General features: G+C 38.9%; 1 protein-coding gene across 1 annotated transcript in view; it reads left to right on the top strand.

Annotated features, from left to right (window-relative positions):
* nalcn (sodium leak channel, non-selective) overlaps positions 1-21,831 on the top strand; it is an 88,401-nt gene that overhangs the window by 32,752 nt on the left and 33,818 nt on the right. Inside the window, exons 11-15 of the mRNA XM_042494455.1 lie at positions 2,752-2,883; positions 5,883-6,050; positions 10,461-10,652; positions 12,797-12,934; positions 14,299-14,373. Of these exons, the coding sequence (XP_042350389.1) occupies positions 2,752-2,883; positions 5,883-6,050; positions 10,461-10,652; positions 12,797-12,934; positions 14,299-14,373 (705 nt within the window). The remainder of the gene's footprint in view (positions 1-2,751; positions 2,884-5,882; positions 6,051-10,460; positions 10,653-12,796; positions 12,935-14,298; positions 14,374-21,831) is intronic.

Genomic DNA, 21,831 nt, shown 5'->3' with positions numbered 1-21,831 from the left:
GGGGAGAGCGTCTGGTTGCTGGAAATGTCAAACTGCTTTGTCACGTCCAATCTCAGTCAGGGAGCCTAACCACTCTGTGTGTAGAGTGGGCATGTGTGCATGTTGTGCAAAAACAGTCAAACCAAAGACTAGCAGCTCTGTCGGTCTGGGCTATCAGTGGAGCTCAGAAGAACTCTTCTGGATCTCACATTTGTGACAAACGTTGTGTAATGTTGTGTTCAGTAACAAGTGAGTAAACTTACTTAATGGGACAACAAGACAAAATAAGGTGGAAAAATAAAAAAGTGATAGAAAGTTATAAGACGATAAAAAAACACCTCATAAGTACTATGCAAAAGCGTTCAAGGTCTCTAGAAGTACATGTAAAAGATGCTACAGATTTGGCTAGCCTGTGATGCTCAGGTAGGAAGTTTCACAGCTGTATAATACTGTGTATTCATAAATTATTGCATTACCTTAAAGAGCAACTTAACACCAGCAAAAAAATATTATATTTGCTAACCAGTAGTTTAAATGGTAAATGGACCTGCAGCTGTACCTGCTTTTGTAGTCATTACACTATGAGCCACGTCCACACATTCATTAACTTAGGGATGTCATTTGCTGTAAAGCCCTCTGAGGCAAATTGTGATTTGCGATAATGGGATTTATAAATAAAATCGACTATGGCTCCTCCTCGCTGGTGTCCAAATATGGTGGTGACGGCCAAAATGCCAAAATCAAGGCTTCAGAACTATAGTCCTCAAACCAAAGTGTGATGTCACCTTGGCCACGCCCACATCTTTTATTCATTTAGTCTGTGGGCTGTTACAAAAAAATGACTTCAACAAATGCTTCCAGATGTGTCACTTCTATGGTGGAGGTTTACTAAGGCAGCTAAAATGACTTTGTTAAGGTTAGGGAAAGATGGTGGTCACAGTTAAAAGAAACTAATGTGGACAGGTAGGAGATTGGATGTCACCAGTGCTCTTCCATGTCAAAATCACACCATTTGTTGACCCAAACATCAACTCTAACGTCCTCCCAAAGACATTTTGCAGTACTAGAACAATCTGCTACTTGCTCTGCCCTTGGCAGTCATTATTTTAATAGCCATAAGAGATCCTTGTCATTTCAATGCAAACATTAGTTTAAATTCTGCCATTTTCTGTTGATATGCTGTCGAAAGCTCTGCTTGTCACTAAGAACCTTTTTCCCTTTTTTTAGCCTTTTTTTTTTTTAGCTCTAAAATAGCAATACGTCATTTACCCACAAGTTCAGAGTTCCATCAGATAATAATTTTATCTACTAATTCCATCATCACTTGTTTTCAAAGCACCAATTGCAGATCAGGCTTTCTCGAGTTTAGAGAGTTTGTACTGTAATCTGTGTGTGGGAGGGCGGATGGCAGCGGTCCCGTTTTCCTGGGGCGAATTTGATCTTTCCAGCAATGCTGCAAAAACTCTTCATCTGTCTTAAAGTCCTCCTCTCGTTTTTTTTCTTCACTTTTTCAATCCTTCCTATTACCAGTCTCACATGCGAGTCTTTTTTTAGGGTGAGCTATTCTACCCACTCACAAGCTGTTCAGTATGCCACATACATGCAGTTCAAGGCTGTGATCACATCTGTCATATTGTCTCTGAAGGAACGCAGTTACAGTGTTTGTCGAAATGAGGAGAGCTGGTTTTGTCCGACTTTTTTTGAGGGGTACTTTCCCTCACATTCTTTTACATCTTGATTGTTTTATTATGTGATGTTGTTGAAGACGTTGGATGCCACTGCTGTTCCTATGGGAAATAACATACTTTTATTGTCCCTTGCCTCTCTTGTTTCCGGCTGTCTGAATGCACACTGATTCTGCTGTCTTGGTGGATGTTTCTCCCAGCAGCCAATGAAAGGATGCTGATTGCTTTGAATTTGATGCAGTTTAGCTGCTGGCCCTTTTTTTGACTGTTTCCACCTTTTAATATACAGCATGGTCTATAGTTGGCACACTGTAAAATAAGGAACCCGTCAATCCAGTGTATAATGCTTGACAATTAAACAGCTCTGCAATTCAATACAAGAAAAAAATGTCTGCATCCCAACAGTTCCCAAGGGTTTATCATTTTATTTTTACAAAAAATAACAAAGCAAACAAAAACTTCAGTTCCTCTTAAAGTGGTGCAACAGCTTAAGTTGAACATGAGAAAAAAAAAAACATGTTTTACTTATTGGAGTAGCAGCATTGCCATAAAACCTGAATGCTGTGCCCGAAAATGATAATAATTCTATTACAAATTTTGACTGTATGTAATTAGTGTAATTGGCTATATATATTGTTGGGGGTTTTTTTTGGCTTTTTTTTTTTGCTTTTTAAAAATTATGCTCTAAATCTACCAATTTCTTGCATTTGTGGAGCTGTTCTTACCAAGTTGCTTATTTCTTTTTTTCCTCTCATGTTTTTATTAAAGATATTGCACCAGTTTGCTCTAGGTTTTAGGTTTACTTGTGAAAGGCGTCTGGAAGCAGCACATGAAAAAAGATATAGCTCCAGGTATCAAAGGGTCTGTGCTCCCTTTAATTTCCTACAGTACATAGGGTGAACAAATTTACACTGAGGGAAGAGCAGAGGAGAAATGACTTATTAAAGACACTGTGCACTGTATTATCAGTGTATCCATGTATCAAATCTGAACCAAAACTTCAAATTCAACTGAGGAAAAACATCTTTGCCTGTTATGTGCAATGTACTCTGATTGCATTTGAACACACTCTGCTCTGTTTCCACAGAAACTGATGCGATCCTCCGTGTTCCACATGTTCATCTTGACCATGGTCGCTGTGGACGTCATCGTTGCCGCTAGCAACTATTATAAAGGCGAGAACTACCGCAGGCACTATGATGAGTTTTACCTGGCAGAGGTGAGATGTTTTTGTCGTTGTTTTTTTCTTTTCATTTCCTGTTTTTTTCTTGCAACTCTAAATGTGCACCTCAAACCTTTTAACATTAACACAAGTCATGTGACCAAGGATTTTATTTCAAGCTTTGCCTTTATTTGTATTTTAAAAACAGTGTGAGGTCATATTTTGGTTAAAGCCTGTTGAATGACGTGGGTTTATCTCTGTAGTGGAGGTCTTTATTTCGAATGCCCTCCATGGTAATGTCATAGTCTGTTATTAATAGGGATATAATCCTGCATAATCTGCCTCATGATATTACCCTGCACATGATGCATGATGCATGATGCAACTGGGATTTTAGGATATCAGCCACTTTATATTCCATACATCTGTACTCATTCAAAAGCACATGCCCCTTGCTCAGTACTGTAATTACACTAATTACATGGCGCAGGTGATGGCAGGAAACATCCGACTGATAGCAAATAAGAAGATTCGCCGCACACAAGAGGGCTGAATTGCTTCTTTTTTCTTGTAGTCTTCATTTGAGACATTGCAAACAACACATTTTTGCCAGTGGCTTCATCAGGTTTGCCCTGGAACAAATTTTCACGTAAAAGTACGGTAAAATACTGTTAGCTATAGTTGCCAGCATCTGCCATTATTTAGAGTCAGTACTATAAATAACTTTGACAGTGTATTACAGTTAAATTTATTACAGAATTCTACAGTAGAATGTGAGGCTTAAAGTGCAATAGTGGCTCAAAAAAGCATCAATTTTGCTGTGTTTTTCCAGCAAATTTTCATATAAAATTACGGTAAAATACTGGTAGCAGTAGTTGCCAGCATTTACTGTTATTTTACAGTGTCACTACAGTAAAGCACTTCAAGCACTTATATTACTATTACATTTATTACAGTATTGACAGTGTAAGACAATGCACAGGTGTTTTTAAAACGGCTGCATTGAATCCATACATCTGTATATTTATTGTATAATGGGCATAACGCATGTCATTCGTATTAATTAATTGATCAACTATAGTTAAATTTATTTAAATTAGCACATTTGCTCTTTTTATTTTACTTATTATTAAAGTATACAAGCACGCCCACAACACTGTACTGTATGTGTCGAGCATGTCGGTTTGATGTCATCAGTATGCAGGTGATAAAGCGCCAACAAAGATGCTGAGGAGTGTGCCCACCTCCCTCCGTCCCCTTCACACCGCTCTCTCTCACACAGCTGAATGGAAGAGATAAGAGAAGGGAGAGAAGAAAAAAAAACTAGACACAATATTACCTTCTCTCACTCTCTCCATCCATATCATACAGCCATCGATCTGCAGATTTGTTCCAAGCTGTGCGAAGGCTGTGGAGGAAAAATAGGAAATTGAGGCACTGGGTTTAGAGTTAAATGGAAAGATACATGTATTATTGGTGAGGTGCCAATTTTATTCTCTCCTTCTTTCTGTATTTCCCCCTGCTGAGGACAGTGGTGGTTGAAGCATTCAGATCCTTTACTGAGAGGATTCCTCCAGGGTTTCGGTATTGCAAATAAAGGTGGGGGACAAACAAAAGAGAGATTAAAAACAGTATGGTCAAAATCGATGCAGCAGAGAACAAGATATCCTGATGTTTAGTCCCTAATGTGGGTCAATATCCAAAAACAAGATCTTACATTTCCCATAATGCAACTTGGTCACATTTTATATTAGACCCTTTCGAACTCGAACTTTCACACAGAATGCAAATATTATGCTGCCAAAATGCTGCTCATTTCATTCATAGCAAGGTAGATTTTTTCTGGCACCACAAATAATGGCATCGACCTGTATGTAGTTATGAGGATTTTCAAACAGCAGGCTCAGAAGTCTGAACCAAGGTGGCAAACGTTATTACTCCTTTCAACCTTAAACCAATGCCGCACATACCAGATCCACCCTGTCCTTTCTTACCTTTCAAAATAAAAGCCCTAGCAATTTCTACTGCATAACTGTTTACAAGAGGGAAATCAGATTCACTCAGGGCATTTAGAGCAAAAGAAAGCTCCAAAAAGCTTACAGTTACTTACGCTTTACCATATTTTAACTCAGACAGACTGCCGAACGCCGCTATGTTTTGGCAGCTTTGCATTGCTGCTGGTGAATCTATTTGTATCAAAATCTTTTATTGAAGCACTATTGCAACTGTTGCAAATGAATGGTTTGGGTTTTTGTGTTCTTTGTTTGTCACACTCCCAGGTCTTAAGCAAAAATTGGAACTATTTAAGTAAAGTTTAAGCTCTCAATAATTGTAGTGAAATGTAAGCACAGTGCTTGAATGGGTATCTGTTTGCCATCCATTAAAAGTACAATGTCAAAGATCTCTGTTTCATTTTTTTTGGCAGCACCCATGGCAATAAGCAGTAATTGCAGATGCGTTTTGGATGGCACTTTACAGAGATCCAAACAGTGTGACCTGTATGACTTCAGTTAGATGGTAGTTGGCATCAAGCCTCCATAACAATTCAAGGTCATCAGAACACATGAACGCAAAAAGAGACATTAAAAAAAAAAAACAACAGTAGTTGGCATTATGTGTGGCTTCACATACAAATGTGTTTAAAAGTGAGTCTGCTGCGTTTGGTCCACCTACCCACTCTGACCGACTAACCTCTTCTGGGTGATTGAAAAAGAATCAGTAATTGTGTGCTGCTTTTGATTTTTTAGTGTGAGTTTCACCAAAGACATCCAGTACTTATTACTGCAAATGCAGGAGCTTATTTAGTGGGCCATAAGCTTAGTCACCACTGAGTTACCTAAAACAGTTATAAATAGTGACTCAAAAATCTAAATTCACAGCTGTTAACTCTCATCACAGACACAAAAAAAGTTCACACACAGTATTATTCTTCACACTGAAGTGAAGGAATAGCTCACCTACATTAACTGCTGTAGAATTGCTTTTTGTTGAGAGAGATTTGTGGTGGCAGGTACTAAATGCCAATGCTGATTGCTATTTTCTCCATTTCATCCCAGGTTGCCTTTACTGTGTTATTTGATCTGGAGGCTCTTCTGAAGATCTGGTGTCTGGGCTTCACCGGCTACATCAGCTCCTCCCTGCACAAGTTTGAATCTCTGCTGGTGGTGGGCACCACGCTGCACATCTACCCCGACCTCTACCACTCTCAGTTCACCTACTTTCAGGTATGGATGCACACAGACACATTTTTACAGTATGCACTTGCACAAACGCATGCCTGCACAAACATACATGAATCCATTTAGATCCTAAATATGACACTGAGTCATTCACACTTCAGATAAAATTACAGTGAAGAACAGAAGCTGTGAATCATTTAGTGTCATTTCTTTCCTGTGACCATGCATTAATGAGTGTGAATCAATCATGTCACCCTTCTGTGTTAATACATCTCCTCTATTCATTCAAAAAGCTTAAAATGTATTGTCACCTCAATGTCTAACAGAGATCCAGTTAGATTGATTTCTGTTGCAACTGTTGCATCTCTCAGTCATGACATATTTCAGGGGACATTTGATGTATTCAGCGAAGAGAGTCATACTTTTATGGTTTTATTTGATGATATTTAGCATAGAACTGAACCCGAGTCCTCAATTCCTGTATGTGAGGCAGAGAAATGGAAAGTTCCTGATAGGTGGAGGCATTAATGTTCCATCTCTAGTGATGTATATAAGTGGTTTGCGATGTTTTCATGTATAGATTCTATGTTTGCATGTGTGTGATCTGACTCCCAGTTATCCGTGTTTTTGACTCCCCATATTTTCCAGTTCCCAAGCCAGAAATAGAAATCAGCTGTGTATATTATGACCCGTGTGGCAATGATGCCTTGCAGCATCATCATTCATCCACAGCCATTAAGTATTGCACTCACAATGTAACCCTCTGACCGTGCTGTAGGTCGTGTACTGTAATGTAGCCGATGGGAAGCTCTATGGAGGATCTGATGGGAGCGGGCTTCTTGATAGTCTTTAATGAGCCTTGACCATACAAGCTGTCCTGATCCTGTCTGACTCTCTCAACAGCTGCCATCTCCACCACCACTCAAGCAAACAGGTGCAAACATATATACTGTAGCTGTGATCCACTGGAAATAATTGTAGGCTGGCTGTCATAGATGGGTTTTCTTTTCTTTTCTTTTTTTTTTTTTTTACATATACTGGATATTACTGCTTCAATACAGGAAAAAAAATAGTTTACAATGACTTGAGACTTGAGATAGCTCGGTAATTAATTTTTGCAAAAAAAGGCTTATATATGCTGTATTTTAAGTTAGCTTATTTTTGCATGGTCATGCAGTCTTGACAAGTTAATGTATTTCTGAATTATGGTGCACTCATGTACTGGCAAGAAATTCCAGTATCTTAAGATTGTAGAAGTTGCTGAACAGCCTTGCGTTCATGATCTATGTAGGGTCTTAAGAAAAAAATATTGGGAAGACATTTTGTTTTTACAACTAATAAATTCTATCAAAGAATTAAATTGGATATACTTTCTATAAATAGCACATTAGGGCTGATCTATGGGTCCGCCTGTCTTATCTGCTAGCTCAATATGTTACTGCTTAAGCCTTGTTAATAACATTTATGCTGCACATCTTAAATTTTAAGATGTTCATTTTTTCTAGGAAAAATTGTGTTGTCAAAACCAGTCATTGCTCTACCCATACTGCTGTGTTTTAAGGGATTTTTTTGCTGATTTGCTTATCTGCCATTAGTGCCATTTTTTTTTTTTTTACTAAATACATTAATGCTGCTGTCTCATTTCAATGTCCCGCTGAGCCATGTTCAAACTTGAAAACTTTATATGGGAAAAAAAATAAATTGTTTAATATATATGATTGAAATGCCAAATCTGATTCGACTGGCATAATTCTAAATCGGTTACAGCCCTAGTAATTGTATTGTAGACTGTTTACAAGTAATGCATCCATTAGAACTTGCACAGATAATTCCACTTTAAGTGGAATTTCAGTAGGTTTTTCATTTGAAGCAATACTTTATATATTTACAGATTCATATCAGTGGTCTACTTTAGTCTGCTATGGCTTTGTATTGGCTAGATTCTGGCAATACGATACATAACATGATACAGGGGTTACTATTCAGTATATTTCGATACATTGTGGTACTGTAAGCAAGGCGGTATATTGGGAATTTTTTAATATTTAATTTTAGGAAAATTATCGCTGCTGGTGGTGTGCTCTTTATGAGTCTGCCTGTGTCATAGTCTTGTGTTCATGTGTTTATAGTAGAGATTTGTTGATTGGAGTGGAAGAGTCAAATGGCTGAGACGGATTATAACACTGAAAAGGATCAAGAGAGTAGGGAGTTTAAACATAATGCAAAGTGAACTACCGCCATGAATCTGTGCATGTAAAATATTCATTCAAAATCTACACAGTACCGCAAAATATAATATTTCAATTCTCAAGCGTATCGACATTTTCTGACACCCCTACGCGTGAGCAGTTTTTAAAAAAGCAACTGGGAGCTAAGCACTTTCCTCCCTTATGGGAAAGCATTTCTCCTTCACCCTCCCTGCTGATATTTTTCCAAGTAGCTCACAGTTTAAACAGGTGACATTTTTTCACAAGTGATTAACCTGAAGGCTCTGTGAGGGAATCAGAAGTGTGTACTGGCTATGGGAGAGGGGACGAGGCAAGGCAATCAATGATTGTTTTTGATTTTTATTTAATTTTATCCAGCCAATGGGTGTTGCTAAAGGTTAGCCTTACCAACTGTCTTTTGGTCTGGACCAAATGTCACATGCTTCAATGCTTCCTACTTACAGCTTTGACACACACACATGCACACATACAGTATAGTTGGCAGAATGATTTTTAATCAGCCAAAGGAACCCACCTCGACACTTCCTCTCTGTGTGTTCAGAATTGCAATGACTTCAGTAGCAGCCCGATTTAACAGTTCAGTCAGTGCCTCCATTCAGAAAGGCAGGGCATTGTATAGTTTTTGGACATTTCTGGTGGGGATGCACTGATCCGCTTCTTGTTATTGGTATTGGGCCAACACGGGTTTAAAATTCTGGATAGGACATCTGTGACGGCAACAATGTGACACATTATGCAATTCAATTTTATGTTAAGCATTGCTTTGTCTTGCAAGAGGCTGGAGCCAGAAGCACACACAGGCGACACAGCTGGAGAGCCATTCTCTGAGTGTCATTTATAGTTAATCATTGGTAGCAGACGCACAATACTCTTTGTGGGGGAAAAAAAACAAGGTTTGATGCCATGCGACAACATTCTGTTATTTATCGTGTTTCCTCCTCCAGATCTGGCTCCGAGCCTGAACTGTGGTTGGGGTAACCCCTCGTGAAAGTAATTTGTTTCGCACATCAAAGTGATTACATTCAGAATTGTTTATTGCTCATTTCATGACTGCGTGAGTAGTCGAGATATGTTTTTCTCCTGGAACAGTCACATCTATTTCTTTGATTGCGGATAAGCAAACTACAAAGGCATCACAAGTAGCAGGATATATCAATTGTAGCATATTTTTTGTTGTTGTTTTTCTATTTTTTTTTCTATAACCTGGAAAAGAATAATCCCTACAATATATTGATTGATATAATAGACTTGTGTGAAGCAGCGTGATTATAAATTTAAAACAAAAAGATCAATACCAGATTGATGGCCATGCTGGTACACAATCAGAGTCTTGCTTATGTAATGGTGCTCCATACAGATGAATCCTTGTATCACATTTTTATTTTGCACAGTGCTTTTATTGGTTGGTATTTTTTATGCTATAGTTCATTGCATTAGGGATCATTCACCAAAATCTTACGAAGTTTCTTCTCAAATTTGTTCTCAAGGTCCCAAGAAACTTATTGTCATCATAGGATTCCTTTTCAGATTACCAAGCTGCATTTGTCTCAGGCTTTGGATAAACAGATGGATAATCAGAGAACTAGTTTTGCTGTTATAGTCTTATTTCCTCTGTATACCGACCTTCTTATGGTTCACCCTGAGCTTCACAGCTTGCAGCTGTTGTTAAATGGATAGTGGCCATCATGGTCTGTCAGGAGTAGAAGGTATAGTGTCTTCCCATCCTATTTGTCATCATGCTGTGAGTGTTATTACTGTATTTGTTTACTGTAGGTCCCAGACCTTGGACCAGCTTCCCTTGTTTGTCTCTTTTATTTTGCTGTGTATCCAGGGATTGGGAGATAGCCATTCATTTGGCTCAGAGCTGGATTCTAAGGAAAAATATTTGGCCTGGGGCATCAGTGCTGAGCTCGATCGATAACCACTCTCTGGATCCCTGATCAAAGCCTGACCATTATGCATTACCTTTCGGGGGTTGGTGTCACCACCAGCAATTTAGGGACTAAGCCTGTTGATAGAGCAGAGTATCACTGCACCTTTACTACTGAGTCAAGATCAATGCTCTCTTTTTTTAATCATTTTGTCATCAATCTGCTTATTTATTTTCTTTTTTAACATTTGATATTTGTTGTAATCTGTCTTTAAAATACCATCTTTCGCTTCCTGGTAACAGTGGTTTCACAAACAGAAAGCTTATAGTAGATCTGGATGTGTTTCTTCTCCTCAGGTGCTTCGTGTGGTGCGTTTGATTAAGATTTCCCCAGCTCTGGAGGATTTTGTCTACAAGATATTTGGTCCAGGTAAAAAACTCGGCAGCCTGGTGGTGTTCACAGCCAGCCTTCTCATCGTCATGTCGGCCATCAGCCTGCAGATGTTCTGCTTTGTGGAGGAGTTGGACCGCTTCACCACATTCCCCAGGGTAAGAAACCAGTTGCACTTACCCTGTCTCCAAAAGGACAATCTGCATACATTTAAAAGTGTTTTATTAAAGGAAAGCTTCTATGAGTGTAATCATATCTTAAGCTTTTTTTCTCAAAATGATTTTTGTATGTGTTCTTTTAGGTAAACTGAGTAAAATGAATCACGACTTGTAAAAAAAAAAAAAAAAACACCCTGAGTCACATACTTAACGACAAATGTCTGATTTATTGAACAGATTTTTGGAAATCAGTCATAAGGAGTGTGGATAAGTTCTGTTCCTATCAAAGTAACTTCTGCAAAGCATGATGGACTTAAAGCTGGGGAAGGCAGAAATCTGTAAAAGTAAATAAAACGGCACAATCTGATAAAAAACCCTCTTCCTGCAACTCTCTTTCCTCAAGTCCCTCCTACAAGTCGACCACAGACATATGCACAAATCCATACAATAACCCGATGTTTTCCATGTAAAGATTTATTTTATCTTATTTCATTGTGTAGTTGCGTGCAAGACACTGTGAGCTACCTAAACATGAACTTGAAGCTGCAGTCATGAGTATTTGCTCCAGTTAGCACAAGGCTAAATTATTGGTAACATTTTCTCGCCATCTCTGAAACTTTTTGCTGATATTAACATGTGTTTTATTTTGTTTATTGTCCAAATTTCTTTTTTATAAGTGCGTCTGTCTTTCTTGGATTGCTTTGCATTGTGGGCAGTGATTGCCAATGCTGAAATAGAAAATTTCTCTGCAGGTTTCTCTGCTGTTGAATCAGACTTTCACCACATGCACATTTGATTTTGCGGAGCAGCCAATAGGAACTCTCTCTCTCTCTATCTCTGAAATTACCCGTGATTGGCCTGTCTCTTATCATGGGCTAGATGTTCCAAAATCTTTAAAAAGAGCCAAGTGCAGGTGCAGAAGTAAAGTTTTTACTCATACCACTTGTATTACAACATGCTCAGATTTATTTGGGGGTTTTTTTTGCCCAGAGATATAAAATAAAACTGCCGACCTCAGCGTTTAACTTTTTACTGTAATTACCTGCTGTGTGTTTACAATCAGCAAGAATACATACATAACTAGCCAAATATGACCGCCACTGCAGGCTGTCATTTTTTTTCCCCCGTACCCAAATATGCTGTATTTAAAAAAAAAAAGTTAATTTAGTTTGGATTGCAGCGAATTGATTAAGCCAGCATTTTCAGGCAATAAAAGCCATTATTTAGGAAGAGATTTTTAAATGGTATTATTTTCAGTAGCACCCATGAAGCCAGTAAAACCTCTAAAACCCACCTGCTCCAAACATTTTGTCTGAATTTGCAACAATGTTCCAGTAATTTGCTCTCAGGGAAACATGAAATGTAATTGAAATCGGGAGATTCAGGTAGGCTAGTATATAAAAAACATTAAAAAAAAAAAAGTTCATATGAGCAGTTCCAGAGGGACACATCATATAAGCAACGGGGAGGCCTGCAGATGTTAATGATGGTGCGCGATGGGTTGACAGATGTGGCACCTCCTTTGATTTCTAAGTGCTCACGAGGATCTTTCTCTCTCTCGTCTCACACAGCCACATCTATGCACACACAGACACACATCATAGCTAATGATGTTTGGCTGTCTCCCTTTCGGGTGGACCTGTTGCTGGGGTTTATCTTTATCTGCAGTGACTACAATGTGGGAGCAGGTGGGAGGGGCTAGGAGGGAGGGAGTGGGGGTCACTGTCTGGAGGTGAAAATGCTAAAAAGGAGCCGCAGGCGTGCCATTTGACTCCAGGGGACACAGTCTTGCAGCTGGCTGTTCCTTACACCTTCAACTGACCTCTACCAAGAAGATGAGGGGTCAGCAGGACAGAGTAGAAAAATGTCTGTCCTCTCCTTTCTCTTGCATATATTTCAAAATCTCCCAGTCGCTAGCCAGAGAGGGATGGTCAGAAGGGGATATGTGCATCAGCTGTGTGATATTTGCTCTTCTGTGAAAAAACACGTTTCACATGTCAGATCTGTCCGTTTCTCTGTTATTTCCTCCCCGTCTCTGTCTTTCTTCCCCAGCTCTCTACACTGCGTCCACTTGTGTACTCAGTTGCCCTCTCTAGCCTTTTATCTCTCTCACTGTATTTCATCCTGTGCTCTCCTCCCTGTAGGCATTCATGTCCATGTTCCAGATCTTAACCCAGGAGGGCTGGGTAGATGTCATGGACCAGACTCTGGTGGCTGTAGGTCATATGTGGGCTCCGGTAGTCGCCATTTACTTCATCCTCTACCATCTGTTTGCTACCCTGGTGAGAAACATACTGTGCTGTTTCAAATGTGGAAGTCAAATAAGTTGAAAAGACTGTCGAATTTGAGATTTTAGTTTTCTGGTTAAGTATTATTATGCCTCTGCACAAGTGTTAGCCGAGGCCAGAGGCATTATGGTTTCAGGTTGTCCGATTCTCCGTTATATTCTTGTAAATGTGATATCTCAAGAACGAATTGATGGAGTTTTAAGCAAACGTCCACTTGAACTCAGTGATGAACTTATTAGATTTTTTGTGATCATAGGTCAAATATCAAGGTCACTGCAACTTTATGTCCATCTCATACTCATGAATGCAATATCTCAAGAAAAACTTGAGGGATTTTTTTTTTTTTTCAAATTTGGCACAAACATCCCCCTGAGTCAAAGATGAACTGATTAGAATTTGTTTGTTGAGGGTTAAGGTCACTGTGACCCCGTCGTTGCAATCTCATGTATATTTTTCTGATATTTCAAGACCGCCAATTACCAACTAGTAAATATTTGCTGGTCAAACGTCACTGTGACCTTGTATCCGTCTCATTCTCCTGAACGCGATATCTCAAGAACACAAATGTTTCATAGGATATTATGAGGATGTGGTGATATTATATATCCAAAAGGTCAAAGGTCATTGTCACTGTGACATCATAATGTTCTGCAAAAACACTTCTGTGGTCGTTACTTCATAACTCAGGAACAGAAAGGGAGACATTTGGTCAAATAATGAACTGGTGACACTAATATTGAGTTCCCACCTTGAAACTGTGCTGATGGTATAGATCTTCTGTGCTGCCGGGGGGAAGATGTGTTTAAAGCATCCACTTTTACACAGACGTGGATGTAAACTGCAACTGCAACTTGAGGTGCGTTGAGGCAAACAACCGCCAGGCAGTATTTCTAGTTCTATTACATATTTGCTGCAGTAGTCTATTCAAACTCATACTCTGTTATTTCGGTCAGTAAAAGCAGGTTGGGGGAAAATTAGCAGCAAAAGGATACATGAATTGTTTTCTCAATGCATTCAATTAGTGCCCCCGTCCCTTCAGTGTTCTCTCAAGTGGTACATCTAATCACAGTTAATCAGACTTGCAGGCGTAAGAAGTGCTGACATTTCAGTGTTTGGCCTTCTGATATGGGGAGCATTCAGACAGCATAGACAGTCTCAGGATGACTCACAGTTCACCCCAGACAGACAGGACGTCCTCCAGAACGAGAACAAGCAACAAATGCAATTACTAAGCAGACTTTGTACTTTGGAAAAAAAAAATATTTTTATGGTAATGGAAGTAATGACATTGACATAATTCGTAACGTGTTTGCACGCTGCATATGTTCTTATGCACTTCTTATCTCATTGCATTTTAGATTCTGCTCAGTCTTTTTGTGGCTGTCATCTTGGACAATCTGGAGTTGGATGAAGACTTGAAGAAGCTCAAACAGGTAAGAATTAAATAACACTAACTATTAGCACCCAGTCACAGTGTTGGGGAGTTTTAAACTACATGTGTTTAAACTAGTAGTTTAACTGCATTGTGCAGTTGCTTGCTGGTAGTTTAACTCCATTCATATTTGCAGTGATTCAAGTAGTTCAGTTACTTTTTTGTGTGGTTAACTACTGAAACTACAAACAATTAAAAAGAAAGGGATGCTTTTTTGGTTTTTATTTTGCCTTTGCTTTTCTACTGTAATTGAACCTCCCTTGACCACAATTAGTCAGATGTTTAGATTAGCTCAACAGTTTAAACTGTTTCTACATGATACAGCCCAGCTGGCATCAGACATTTATAGATGACATTAGAAGGACATTGGACTCCTAAAATGGACCGAGATTAGATTATGGTTGGACTGGATATCAGGTTGATGGTATTTTAAATGTCTTGCAGATTTTGGGTTTTGTTCTTCATTAATCATGCCAAGATGAAGTTGAATCAGACTTTTGGACGCCATTAGATTTGGGTTACTTAACACAACTTAAAACAAAAATATCAAGGTCATCAAGGTTAGTATTCCATGTCAAACTGGATTTTGGCATTAGACATGTTGACATTTAATTTTGGTCACCCGAAGTCATTACCTAAGTTATGTTGGTGGCCAGCTGGGGGTTAACAGTAGGAGTCTCTTTTTTTTTTTTACTCAGCTGCCAGTGTATAAAAAATTTGTTTTCTCCTTGAATGTCTCACCAAACCAGTCAAAATAACAATAGCAAAAGACCCAAATGTGCAGGTACACAAGCCACAAATTTAAAAACAACATCTTTTCTCTCCATGATCTTAAGTGCTAACTGATTTGTCTGCTGCTTGCCATTTCTGCTTCTTGTTTTTTGCTGCTGCGTTTTATTTAAAAGTCGAGCACTTTCTGTTGCTACCCTGGGAAGAGTGACAGGGTTGTAAAATGTGGCCACATGTGGGCAAGGCTCTGAGTAATTCCTTCATTCTCACCTTTTTGGGGGTTTTCTCTAGAGGGATGAGTAAGTGGGCAATTAACTTTAATAAAGCAAAACCCCGTTGTGTGAAAAAGCTGGCACTTACACGCACACGAAAACACACCCATGGCCTCAGTGCTTGTCATTGCTCAACGGGTGAACCTTAATAAGCAGTTTCTGTCATCAAATGCAAATGAACTGCAGTTGCAGACGTACTTCTATGGGGAAATTGGTTTTTGATTGGTTGCAAAGAGACAAATACATAAAATTAAAGCTCCTGATCAACTCATGTGATAGCTATACGACAATTTTACATAAACTAATTAATCTATAAAGTCACTGACAAGAACAGGTTAGCACCCGCACACACACACGCGCTCACATAAACGCTGTGCACTCATAGCCGGCTGGCAGGTCTCAGCTTGCCTGGGCAGGTTATTTCCCACCCACAGCTGAGTGATTAGGCGCAGTGACTGTAAAATTGCCTATTTTACAGGTGCTTCAATCACGGATACGGAGACTGACTATAAATAGACCGTAGATTGTGATCACCCTCCCACAAGAGAAGCCTTCTGCAAACATTTGGCGTAAGCCCAATGACATGGTCAACCTTTCTATAGGAAATACACACATGGGCTGCGAGGGATGGGAAACCAATTACAGTAAATGTTATGAATCATTTGTTGCCGGCTGTTTGATGACTTGATTGAGTCTGTAATGTTTATGTGTGCTTAACGTGACCATGGCAAGCTCTTTAAGGAAGAAAAAAATGACCATGTACAGGAAATAGCATTGCCTGATGTGTTTGTTTTCGGTTTAAACCCGGTTTTGTTTCAAACAGTGTTATAGAAATGGAATAGATATCAATCAGTATTTAGATTGAGAGTTTGACACACAGAAACCATGTGTGTATTCTTTCCCTGGAGACATTTTTAATCCTTTCTTCTTCACAGTTGGTCAAACACACAGACAGCTGCTGTGTTCAAATTAATTGGAAATAATGGAACAACAAATTGAAGCCAAATAAACTATTCCAAGAGCGACTTCATGCAAATCATAGAGTTCTTGTCTTGGTATTATTTGAAGTAAAACAGGAGATGATGTGTGTGTGTTTGGTGCTATATACTAGTTGACAATAGAGGAAATGATGTACACAATTGCATTGTCGGTGGCATAATTAGTGGCATTTATTGGCTGATGTGACAAAGTGAGCTAATCACAGTTGCATTCACTGTCACACTGAACCCTGAATTTGTAGCTACTGTGGAGGAAATGATGTTTTTGAAAGTAGTCAGTGACAGTTTATCTTTCCCTGACATCCCGCTCCCCGTCATGCTCCATGTGTGTCAGAAATATCAGCGGGAATTATCGTATTAAAATGAAAATGTGCAGCCAGGCTTTGAGCGATAAGCCCCACCTGCGCAGCACAATTACGCATGATGATAGTGAAGCATTCTTCAGATCATTTTCTATATGTGTTGGAAAGTCATCACCAGTGTCACGTTCTGTTATATGCGACATCCATTATACTCCTGTTCTACAGCAGTGGGGTGTCTCGATTTTGATTTTAAATTGAAAATCAGTAGAAATTAGCTTTCGATCATCGAAACTTAACGCAGAATTGGTGATCCAGACTCCGAATGAGAATTAGAGATACTTTATTGATTCCCGGGGGAAAATTGTGGTTTGTACACACTTGTCGCTCTGATGCCAAGCATAGAGAATTATAGAAAGCAGAAGTAAGTACCAGCACAAAGTATGTAAAACATCAAAAAGAAATACAGTAATAATAAGAAACAATTAGCACTAGTATGCAAATATTAAAAAAATATAAATATGTATAATGTGCTGAGTATGTAAAGTGTGTGAAAATATAAAACTGTGTGCCTTGTGCTACAAAACAATGTATAAAACCAGAATGTAAAGTTAGAATCATTCCCCTCTTGTGTGTTTCAGATGACAAAACACGTCAAAGACAACAGACCATAGCTTAACAGCAGCCTGCAGCTGCACTTTTCCAGATGCAATAGTCACTGCAGAAGTCTGGAAACAGCAGACCTGGAAAAGTACCCTTCTGCCATTTAGTGGCCATTATAAATAAATAGATAATAATAAATCATTTAAATGTGGCAGCTGTTGAGGAAGAGCAGGTTATTCACTGATCGGAAAATCTGTTTCCCGGCTCCTCCTGTCAGCATGTAGAAGCATCCTTGAGCAAGAAACTGAAATTTCTTTCCCATCGAGTGTGTGTGGATGTCAGAGCTTAGTAGCAGGTGATTCCTTGAACACTAGCCTTGGCCGCCAGTATGTGAATGTGTGTCAGTGGGTGAATGTGACTCTGTAATGTAAAACTGCTTTAAGTGGTTTGAAGACTACAAAAGCGGTATACAAATTTAAGTCCATTTACCATTTGCAAGTTTAAAGTGGCGTCATGAGATCATCACCATCTTTGTTTGAGGGAAAGGTGGTTTGTATTCTGTGGTCTGTACACTGCAAAATCTTGAGTGAGCTTTGGTTTTTCATCTTTCATAGCAAAACCTTGAGTTTGTTTTGATAGAAGAATATAGACGCCAACACGGCATTCAGTTATAGGAAAGATATGAGAGAAAACTTGTCCTGATCAGCCTTGATTCAGGTTGTCTTTTTAATACCATTATATTTGGACTTGCTTAAAAAGGATTGAAGTAAGACTATAAGTAAAATACTTTAAACTGGCCAGGCCTTAGCATATAATGACCCCCTCACTCAGCAGCTCTTTGGCATGTTAGTTTGTTGACGTCACGAAGACAACAATCTTTATGTGCCGCTTTTCGAAGCAGTTCTCTGCACTGCTGATGTGATCTTTACCCAGAAGTTGACTTTGAGAATAGCCTTAGATAGAATGACCTTTCTTGTCATTGTACAAGTACAACTAAATTGGGTGGCTATCCTTGCCAGTGCAAAGAGTAACAAAAGGGACTAAATTACAAAATAAGATAAGTATATATGTGTATATATATATATATGAAAAAGAAATTTAAAACAAGACATTGCACATTTGCCCACACATGATATTGCACATACTCTGATGGATGATACTATCTTTTTGTCAGAGTTTGGTTCATTCCACCCAAAATCTGGCTGTTATGTCACACTTGGTACGGTGCAACCTCTCTTTTTAAAGATTAACTTGATAAATAACAGTTAATTTATGATGACTAACCATTGTCAGGGCATACAGCCTTTCATCAGTTGATCTCCATGAATCAACAGCATTAGCCTTCAGTGCTGAATAAAGTTAAGTAGTAAATTTAATTGAAAAATAGAATTGAATCCTGACCATAAAAGTCCATATCAAATCGGATTGTGACACCCCTATACAGAGGCTTCTGACATTAACATAACGTGTAGGTGTGGATTTCAGCGAAAACGTGATATATATATATATATATATATGTTGCTGGAACTACAGTAGATAAGTAAAGTGAGTAAGTAGTAAATACTTGTACTACCTGCACACCTTGGAGTAAATAGTCTTTTGGATGCTCTACAGAACACCTGATGACTCAGAGCTGAAAATAGAATTAATGTTGTTAACAACTCTATAACCGTACAGCAAATATGACAGACTGCAACAGAAAAATACCACCTCTATGGGGCTGCTTTTACCTCTGAACTCTATAAAGTTCATAAAGTGGAAATTTTCCCAAATTCCCACCCACCCGCAGATATGTGCTCCATTATTGGATACATCTGTGCTCAGTGGAGCATTGTTGAAGCAGATCAGCACTGATGGAGTAACCAGGCAACACTTTTTGGTCGTCATCATGTCGTCATCGGGGCTTGTTTACGTTTCTGCCTGTCAGTACCTGCGTATAAGCTACTTCTTCTTGACTGTCACTATAGCTAGGTAAATCTCTGTGTGCGTGTGGTGTGTGTGTGTGTGTGTGTGTGTGTGTGCGTGTGTGTGTGTGAGAAGTAGCAGCACTACTGTGTCTGGCTCGTGTCTGCAGATTTGATAACTACATCATCAATAAGGCATGTAGCTAAAAACATCTGTCATCGTTTGTATGCTGATTGCAGCCCAGCCTTTCCAGGGAACGACTTGCATCTGTCAACCTCGACAGATCATTTGTCTTGATTTGGTGTTTCATCTAAGACTCAGAGCTGGAGACGTCAGGAGAAGCACAGAGGCTTGTGGGTAGTCCCATTGTGATCAAGCTGATTGGTATTGGTGCATAGTGCTGCATTATCTGGAGCTGTTGGAAAGTGAAACAGTTTTGAATCTGTGCATTGCAATCACAGCCTGAGAACAAGTTATTTGCTTTCAACACAAAGCCATACACACACAGGAACTAATGAAGAACCACTTTATTCTGCCATACTGATGAGCTAGGAGCACAGAAGAAGAAGAAGGAATTCCTTAATGGCGCACACAAGCACACACACACACACACACACGCACACACACACACACACACACACAGTGATATATGCATGTTTGCCACACTGTATGCTCCACTCATCAACGTTGATTAAGATAATGCATTTATTGCGTGAAATTAGGTTTGCCAGGAATTTTTTATGAGATGAAGCCTGGGACAGGAGAAGGGTAGACAGCAGAGGAAAGCAGAAGTGAAGGGAGGAAGTAGACAGCCCCCTCTCTCACAAACACCCACACACACAGAAACACACACACACACATCAGCCTCCCAGGTGTGTTTCTGCTCATAGCTGATGTGAGACTTGGGAGAGTGCTGAACTGCTCATGAAATGCCATTTTAAAACATTTATACAGTGCAGCAGGAACTGGTTGATTTTTGTTGCGCACTCTCATGTTGCTGTTGTACTTCGATAGAAAAGTGGAATTGAATGCATTTTTCACTAAATTTAGGCATGAATTTCTGCATTGATTATGTTCAGTAACAGATGAGGGTAGGCCATGCTAACATGGGAGTCTAAAAAATTGTCTGAAATTGGTTATGACACAACATGCTTTGAGAAAAAAAACAACATGTGACGTACAGCATTTATCCGACGTGTATGTGAAAGCGCTGGATGTGAAAATGCTTCATAATTAAACTCCCTCCCACGCTCACTGTACATTTTTCCCGGTCATTACACTGCTACTTGCTGAAAGAAATCAGCTATATGAAACAAAATATTGTTAAAAACTTTTTTTTTTTTTTTTTTTTTGCTTCTGCCAAAGTCTATAGTCAGAACTATATCTATAGCTTTGGTCTGTTATTCTGTTATTCATAGCAGCAGCACAGCAGTTTGCCATTCAGCTATTATTCATGGGATTCTGTAATTGACCAATGACAACTGAGTATTCAACAAAGACATGCAATAAAAAATCAACTTATGCCTAGTCTAGGCTTGGCTGGTATCAATTTTTCTCCCTGACATTTCAACGGGTAATGTGGTATATGACAATATTTGTGTAAAAAAAACCCAAAAAGAAATGTAAAAGCTGAATTGCTGGGGATAGAAGACATTGTTGCATGGCTGACATTGTCTGGTCTACAATGCTCGGATAGTAAATACTCCTGGCCCATATATTGGTAACTTATTAGGAAATAAGCGCCTTTCTTGCTAGAAACTTGCAATGGTAAATGGTTATTTTTTATTATTTATTACAAAGGATAGATTCAGGGTGAAAGGGGGAGAGAGAGGATGACGTGCAGCAAGGGGCTGGAATCAAACGCGCTGCGGGACATAGCCTTTTGTACATGGGATGTCCGCTCTATCAGGTGAGCTATTAGGCGCCCCGGGACAGAAGCTTTTTTTTTTTTTTTTTTTGTCCTGTAATGTTATCCCCACCTTTCGCAGTCAGCATCTTTCTCTGTTCAGCTTCCTATTCCACCAGTGAAGACTGACCTCTAATGGCACGTGCTGTGCACTAAACACATTGCCTAAATAGCTTCTCTACCAGCGTCTGGATTATTGTCGACAAATCATACTGTCAGGATTTTTAAAAACCCCTGTAAACTGTAATACCTTGATATTGCCCAAGCATGATCCAGTCCGTAATTTTTTTGTGGATTTTTTTTTTTTTAGATGAATAACTTAATTTTACATTCTTATACATTATTTTAAAATCATAATATTGTAAAAGTGGAATTGGCCAAGAAGCATGTATGTAAAGTATGGTTTTAGTTGAAAAGTAAGGAATTTAGTAGACATGTGTTTATGTCACAATGAGTTCATGGTGCAGCAGTTTGTGGATTTTAATCGTGGTAGTTTTTTTTCTGAGGTTAAAGATGACTGTAAAAGCAGCTAAAAACACCAAAGCCAGGTATTTGTTTTAGTGATTTGCAGGGATTTTATTGGTTATATATTGGTTTTATTTATTTTCAGTGGAATTTCAATAACTATATTTTCTGCAAGTAACAGGTATTTCTAGACATATGTATTGGAAAAACTGTGCAGAAGCTATTAAATAGTAAAACCCCTTGCACATATTTCAGCGTCACTATTGAGATCTAATTAAAAAT

The sequence above is a fragment of the Plectropomus leopardus genome, chromosome 10, assembly GCF_008729295.1.
Source record: "Plectropomus leopardus isolate mb chromosome 10, YSFRI_Pleo_2.0, whole genome shotgun sequence".
Lineage (NCBI taxonomy): Eukaryota > Metazoa > Chordata > Actinopteri > Perciformes > Serranidae > Plectropomus > Plectropomus leopardus.
The sequence above is the reverse complement of the archived record's forward strand: the minus strand, read 5'-3'. Positions and strand labels throughout refer to the sequence as shown.